Source organism: Sceloporus occidentalis, unplaced genomic scaffold, assembly GCF_023333645.1.
Source record: "Sceloporus occidentalis isolate IW3139 unplaced genomic scaffold, rSceOcc1.0.p SCAF_3, whole genome shotgun sequence".
Lineage (NCBI taxonomy): Eukaryota > Metazoa > Chordata > Lepidosauria > Squamata > Phrynosomatidae > Sceloporus > Sceloporus occidentalis.
In genome coordinates, this window is record NW_028316983.1 from 51347556 (window position 1) to 51355079 (window position 7524).

Here is a 7524-nt window from a genome sequence, read left to right on the forward strand (position 1 = left end):
TAATATTTGTAGAATTTCATATCCATTTCAGCCGAAAGGGCTCAGAGTGGATAACAAAATTTAATTAAAAAATCCAGTCTATAAAAGGCAATAAAATAATATACAATCAACAGAATAAATTACCCATGGGCACTCAATCCCAGCTGTTTAAAGGCAGCCCCAGATAATATAGATTTTCCAGAGCTTTTATAGTTGTACAGCATATGAAAGCATCATTTGCAGTAAAAAGGATACTCATAAGTTGTATAAATGAAATGAAATTAAAATAATTCTGTCTAAGGAACTGGGGAGTCTCTAAGGGAACAAAGTTCTTTAACAATGGAGCACGTATCAAGAACAATTCTAGTTAGATTTTCTTAGCTTTCATGGGCCTGAATATAACTATCCATATTTAACAAATTCTCTAACAATGGAGCACATATCAAGAACAATTCAAGTTGGGCTTTCGTGGGCCTGAATGTAGTAACTTTACCCATATTTGCACAAATATGAACAAAGTTACCATATTTAAGGAGGCATTCAGAATGTGTGTAGATAGAAATGAGTAGACCATGTTGGCAGAGAATGACAAAGACATTTAAGTCACAAGTTTCCTTGTAAAAATACAGGCAAATCAGAAATCCAGTACAAAGGTTCCTATGACAGCAGTTTTAGGTATTAGTTATCTGAGGCATCACCAGCCAATTGCACAAGTAGCTTCCATGCTCAGCTGTGATAGTGTCCAAGCCAGGACCTGAACAGAGAGGAAATGTTCTAACAACTGGAACAAGTTTCCCTGTGACTGTGTCCTTGCCAGCACTACAGGAAGCACCACCAACCAAATCCTGTTTAAACACTGGCTACCTGAAAGAAAATTTTGCCAAGGTTTCTAAAGCCACAGCCAAAGAAAATACATGACAGTGCTTTTTGGAAAGTTCAGCCAGTGGGTAGTGGTAGTGGGTGGTAACAGATTTTTAAAAGTCATTTTGGAAGCTACTAACATTGGTTCATGTTCTTCCTGGCAGAATCATGAATTCATTGATGAGCAGTTGTTTGAGCAGAATTGCCTGGAGAACTATCCATCCACTCGCAGCCCCTCCCTCTCGAGTCACCATGGCTTGACCACCTCCTGCTGTTCCCGACGCAGCAAGAAGACAACGCACCTCCCCAATTCTAGCGTGCCAGCAACCCGGCTGAGGAGCATGCAGGAGCTCAACACCATACACATACAGTGCAGTGAACAGCCATCACTTACAACAAGGTACAAAAGCATTCCACAGTGAAGGAAGACTTTCACACCTGCGCTACCAGTCCTCAGCAGGGGCAAGTGGTTTTCAGCACCAGTTCTTCCCCATTATGTTGAACTGAGGATTTAATGTGATATTTTCCCAGATGACTCCACCTTGGTGGTGATTGGTGCTGGGATAAATGTTTATGCAGACCAGAAGCCATTTCAAAATTCAATTTGAAATTTCCAAATGTAGATTTGGATTTTACCTGGGAGGAGAGACACACTGAAAATGACTGTATGATATCTCCATGTGAGATAGTGGATGTCTCTAATCTTGGCATTACTACATTACTGCTGTCACAGGGAAGCAGATGGCTGGTAATACTGGGATTAAGACTCTACAAATAAAAATATCCCTAAGCAGTTGCAAGCACCACAAAGTAAGCTTTTAAATGGCTAGCATGTGACATTTGAACATCTGAACTGACCTTTGATTTATGGCATGCTGAATGGATCTTATGAATGTCCACTATAATTTGCTATATCTTGGAAAATATCCAAAAAGCTAGCAGAATATATAGGCTGGCATCTTTCTTAATGATATACATCATCTTATGTCCACCTTATGCCTGTGTATGTCTTTTTTGTTGCTGTTCTGGAGGATGGCATTCTCACCATAATGAACATAGCCCCCTTGACTCAGCTTTTAGTCACTGCGGACCCCACCTCTAGCCACACGCTGTCTAGTGGAGAGAATGGGAGAGAGGAATCACAGATGTCTGGCTATGTCCCTGTAGCTAGATGCAGAATGATTATGTCATCCACTGAGGGCCCCATCACATACCCAGGTTCACTGTAAAATAAACTTTTACTTTTTTAACAGGTTAACTTGACAGTGTGAATATGCCCACAGTCAGGGCAGAAATTAGAAAGCACCTGTTTTCCAAAGGCCCAGATTCAGACCCTAGCATCTCCAAGAGAGCTAAAGACAATTGTGCTTAAAATCTTGGGAAGAGTTTCTCATTCAGCATAGATGATGAAGAGGTAGATTGACTATACCTCACTGAGTACAAGTCTACTTCTCATAGTCCTGTGTTGAAACCCTGTGTTCAGGGTAATGACCAGGACAGTGGTGGCAAACCTTTTGGAGGCTGTACACCGGAGGCAGGTTTCTACCCCTAGAGGCAGGGTTGTGTGCTAAGGGAGGGGCTTCTGCCCTCTGGAGTGGGACTTTTCCCCCGCCCCTTCCCCAGCCTCCAGCTGTCTCTGAGAGACAGCTAGAAGCCAGGGATGGTCCGGGAGGGGGGGTCACAGGTGCGCGCCCATTGCTCCTCCTCCTCCTGCCCTTTCCCCAGCCTCCAGCTGTCTCTGAGAGACAACAGGGGGTCAGGAAGGGTTCGTCAGGAGGAGGAACAGGTGTGTGCTCACTCCTTCCCCTCCCCATGGGCCCTTCCTGACCTCCAGCTGCCTCCCCAGGGAGAGACAGCTGGGGGTCAGGAAGGGTCCGGGGGGAGAAGGAACAGGCTGTGCACACTCCTTCTCCTCTCCATAGTCCATTCCTGATCCCCAGCTATCTCTCAGAGACAGCTGAAGGCCGTGGAAAGGGCAGGAGGAGGAGGAGGAGCAACAGGCTGCTTCTCCGAAGAAAGCTGCAAGTGAACAAGGGCCCATGGAGAGGAGGAGGAGTGAGCACACACCTGTTCCTCCTCCTCCCAGACCTTTCCTGACTCCTAGTTGTCCCTGGGGAGGCAGCTGGGGTTCAGGAAAGAAAAGTGGGGAGGAGAAGGAGTGGGCATGTGCCCGGTCCTCCTCCTCCCATACTTTTCTCTGCCCCCTGGGGAGAATGCCAGTGGCTCTTCCTCCCCTGCCCTTCCCCTGTCCTCCAGGTGTCTCGGAGTGGCAGCTGAAGGCTGGAAGAAGGCTGGGAGGAGAAGCCAGAGACACGCAACTGTGGTTCTCCCCAGCACTATTTTCTGGTTTCCAGCTGTCTCTTAGAGACAGCTGGAGGCTGGGGAACGGCAGGGAGGAGGAGGAATGTGCACGCGCGTGCCTGTTCCTCCTTCTCCCTGGCCTGTGCCGGTTGAAATGGTGTCATGTGCCACTTGGGGCATGCATGCCATAGTTTCGCCATCACAAGCTTATACCATAATGCTGAAAGAGAAAAATGATTTTAACATATACAGTTGGCCTTCCACATTTGCATCTTTGACTTTTGCAGATTTGATTATTCAGAGATTTAATATGTTCTCTCAAGGAATCTTTAGGTCTTCCAGCATAACTCTGTGGTCAGCCAGAAGTCATGCTGGACCTAGAGATTCCTAGACAGAACACTTCTCTAGACATTTCTACATCCTCCTTTGCAATTCTATGGTTAATGTCTGACAGATATTGACCACAGAGTTGCACAGGAGGACCTAGAGATTCCTAGAGGGGGTGTTCTCTCAGGTAAAATAAATTGTCTTTTTTTATTTGCAGTTTTCCCACTTTCATGGGGCTCATGTGCTCCTAATCCCAGCAAATGTGGAGGGTCTACTGTAGTTGCCAGTGAACAGAAAGGGCCCTAGCTTAGTGAAAGGGCATTGCAAGCAAAAGTCCTGGGTTCAATCCCTGGCACCTCTAGGTAGGACTGGCAAAAAAAAGACTCTTCTCTGAAACACTAATGTGTAACTGGATGCCAGTGTAAGCAGTACTGAGCCAGATGGATTAAGGGTCTGAGTCAATGTAAGACATATTTGTTTTTATAAATTCATAGCTACATAAGTAGAAATTCAGCTAGTACAGTTCTTTTTGTCAAGGAAGTGTTGTTGTTGGGGAAGGCAACTCCATTGAATTTTCCTGTTACACAGCCCTTAAAGGAGACTGAAGTCTTAGATTCCCTGGGAAGTTGTTCACCTGGCAATGATATAAAAATAACTATATATTGATTTAGGGTGCAGACTTGGAGGTGATTTTGTAGGACACTCAGTGTCAGCCCAGCTAGCCCATGTGAACACTGAATTCAGTATGGCACATGTGGTTGCCATTGTGGTCAGTCCATGGTATAATGCTCTGTACTCACCCCTAATTAAGTGGCCAATATAAACACACTCTTAGTCTAGTTTTAACTTTTTCTGACAGAGACTATGCATTACAAAAGGAATGGATAAACGTAGGCCCTAGGTCATGTTTGGTTCTCTTGTTTTTCCAAGAATTTTTCCTAGATGGCCAATCCTCACTCGTGATAGCATCATTTGGCAGTTGCCCAATTCTTGTACACATTTTCTCATTCCAAAAAGTTGAAATGCCCCTCTTAAGGCTTTGTGACTGGCAATGAGAGCCTTAAACTAAATATGCAGAAGTTTTTATTCCAGCCTTTTGCATTTGCCCCATCCACCATTAAAAGGTGACCCTCGAGAATTTACTACAGGTCCTCCAGCATGTTCTTGTCTTTCAAGAATATCCAAAGTGTGGAATACAAGCAGCAGCTTTAGTCTTCACTTCTATCCCATTAACATTTGTTTCAAAATTATTTCTTTTGTCTTATAGTCGCTCCAGCTTAAATATGAAATCAGATGATGGGCTGAGACCGAACTGCAAAGCCTCCCAAATAACAACAGCAATCATCAGCATCCCAACACCCCCGGCGCTGACACCAGAAGGCGAAAGCCGGCCTCCTCCATCCAGTCCTGTCCACTCTACGAACATTGTTAGCAGCAACATTGTCAAGGTCTCGGCTTTGTAAGGTTGTGTTGGTCAAAGGAGGTGGCTTGGAAGAAGGCCAGCATTCCTTTCTCTCTCCCTGCCTCCATGTTCCTTCTTTGCTGCATATTGTGCCTAGATGGATGGCTGGATGGACTGCTAGACCAACCTGACCAACATCTAAGAATTAACAGAGGGAGCCCTCATGAAGCAGCTTCCCTTAAACTCATGATCATGCTGCAGATTGAGCTCAGAAGAAATAGGAAGCTGGGGGCATGTGTGGAGGGATGGTGGAAGGAACTATAAACAAACTTTGTTCCAGGATATGGGGCATAGAACAGTTTCCAGAAAGTGGAAGAGAAGTCCTGTCATAGCTACAAGGAAGTCAATAAAGAAGCAGAATTATAACACTGTGTATCTCAGCACCTTTTAATAGGTTTTTAATGGATAATATTTATTCATGAGGAAATGACTGAAAAAAAGGTGATAAAATGGATTTTGTGATATTTTTTCGTTCATGCAGCAGGATCCTTAATCAACCAAAACTACTTTTTTTTTCTTTTATAGCTGAAGGTTTTAGACAAAAGCCACCTTGTCACCAGGAATTTAATTTCCATTCTTTTGTGCGTGTGTGCGTGCGTGAGAGAGAGTGATATAATCACAAACTGGCACAAAAGCTCTGAGCACACCTTCCTGTTTCTGGGCTCAACCCTGCAAAGACTTACTGTTTGCATGGTCCACACATGCTTCAAGTAATGCCTGTAGAACCAATGGTTCTGCTCACTGTACATCTGTTTCTGCATGAGTGTGTCTTTGCAGGCTTCAGCCTTTTTAGTGGACAGTAGCAAAACACACACCTGCATGCAATCTCACACACATACACACACACACAAGCACCAATAAAAACTTTCATTGTGGATGGCATTTTTTTTCTTAAGATAGTTTTTTGTAATTGCCTTTAATTCAATACAAATTGCAGTTGCAAACAGTGTATTTGTCTGCTAATTATTGTCTGTGGAAAAAAATATTTGTGGGGGGAGAAGACAGGCATTGGTAGTCAGCCACAATTTTTTGCTTTTTTAAAAATAAATTATTTTGTTATCACAAGCTCGTAAAGAGTGTAACTAGATGAACTAGTTCTATACTTTTAAAAGTCTAAAAAAAGTGAGCTTAGAGGAATTATAAATTTTTTTATCCTGTACACACGTTTCAAAGAGGAAAAAAACCATACAAAGCAACTGTGCCAGATGTTCATAAATGGTAATCTAGATCCATACTTTCTTTTTTTCTGTTTTATATGTGTTTCTTTTATAGTAATTGAAGTGTCTGCCATTGTATATAGTAGCCAGGTAGTCAATGGATCTGTCTTTGGTAGGATTACTTCAGGAGCCAACTGTTTTGCATGGACTGACAGTGTGTCTCATTTTGTAATACAGTCCTGTGGCTCTTAGTGACAGTAAGTGACTGGGTTGCATCGACTTGATGGATAAAGCAATTTAATAATATTGGACTTTCCCTTCTTAAAGCATTGTTTCCTGTCGAAGAGGAGGATTGCTTCTAGATTTTTGAGGTCTACTTTATATTAGAGTACCATTTCTAATCAATTTATAAAACACTGTTAATAGATGGTTTAAATAATATGTATGTTTCAAAATAGCTCACCAGTTGTTAAATACTGTATTGTTATCCTGTTTTAGAAAGTTTAGGACTGTGAGTTATAACCATCTATAAGTTTTTATACCAACATTCTCCTGACAGACCTCCCTTAGGTGCCAGACTTTGGGACCTCCATCCATGTCAACGAGATTTATGCTAATACACAGCTCTGTGGATTGTGTCCTTTGTCTGTCCTAAAATTTGCACAGTTTATTAATCTCTTTGATCTCATTTGCCTTTTGATGTATTTTGTGTCCCTTTTTCAAACGTGTTTTCTGTTGCCCATACCATATTGTCTTTTGCAGCTTTGCTTTTCCTTTCTGAGTTTAATTCAGAATATTTTAAGTGGCCATTGTGTTGCTGTTTTAAAAGGAGAGAGGCTTCATAAACCAGACCCAGACATTGATAAAATATTCTGCTCCAATGGAGAAAATTATTCTAGGATTTATTCAGGCATCTCTTATTTAAACTTTTCAAGCATTGAAAAAATAGTTCTAAGAAGCCAAGAAAGAGAGAGAAAAAAGAAAGAGGAGAGGAGAGGAAAGGAAAGGAAAGGAAAGGAAAGGAAAGGAAAGGAAAGGAAAGGAAAGGAAAGGGGAAACATTAACCAGTTCTGTGGTCACATACATTTAGCCAATCAAAAACTAAACAATTTGGTACTATATGATCACCTGTTAACCGCCAACTTCTTTCTTGGTTTCTACCCTGTTTTCTCAAAGATTTAGACAATAATGCTTTCTAAGAACTCACTACTTTTTGAGCTGTTGAGAAAGAAATCCCCATGCATTGTCCACATAATTCCCTGCACATATAGTCAAAGGATGCAGTTACCTGTTTTTGCAAGGTGCCAGCTAAGCCAGTTGTACAGCTTTCTCAAGTCCACTTGGGATGAGCCACAGCTCCCCTACTGCCAATTTTTTAAAAACTCTACTATACCTTCTAGGGATGATGGAGGACACCTTTGCTAGGTGTTATACCTA

General features: G+C 42.4%; 1 protein-coding gene across 1 annotated transcript in view; it reads left to right on the forward strand.

Moving 5' to 3' along the window:
* The window catches only part of KCND3 (potassium voltage-gated channel subfamily D member 3), a 406878-nt gene extending 399779 nt beyond the window's left edge, over window positions 1–7099 (forward strand). Inside the window, exons 7-8 of the mRNA XM_089514407.1 lie at window positions 1005–1240; window positions 4736–7099. Of these exons, the coding sequence (XP_089370533.1) occupies window positions 1005–1240; window positions 4736–4931 (432 nt within the window). The 3' untranslated portion in view covers window positions 4932–7099. The remainder of the gene's footprint in view (window positions 1–1004; window positions 1241–4735) is intronic.
* Window positions 7100–7524: the final 425 nt, after the last annotated feature.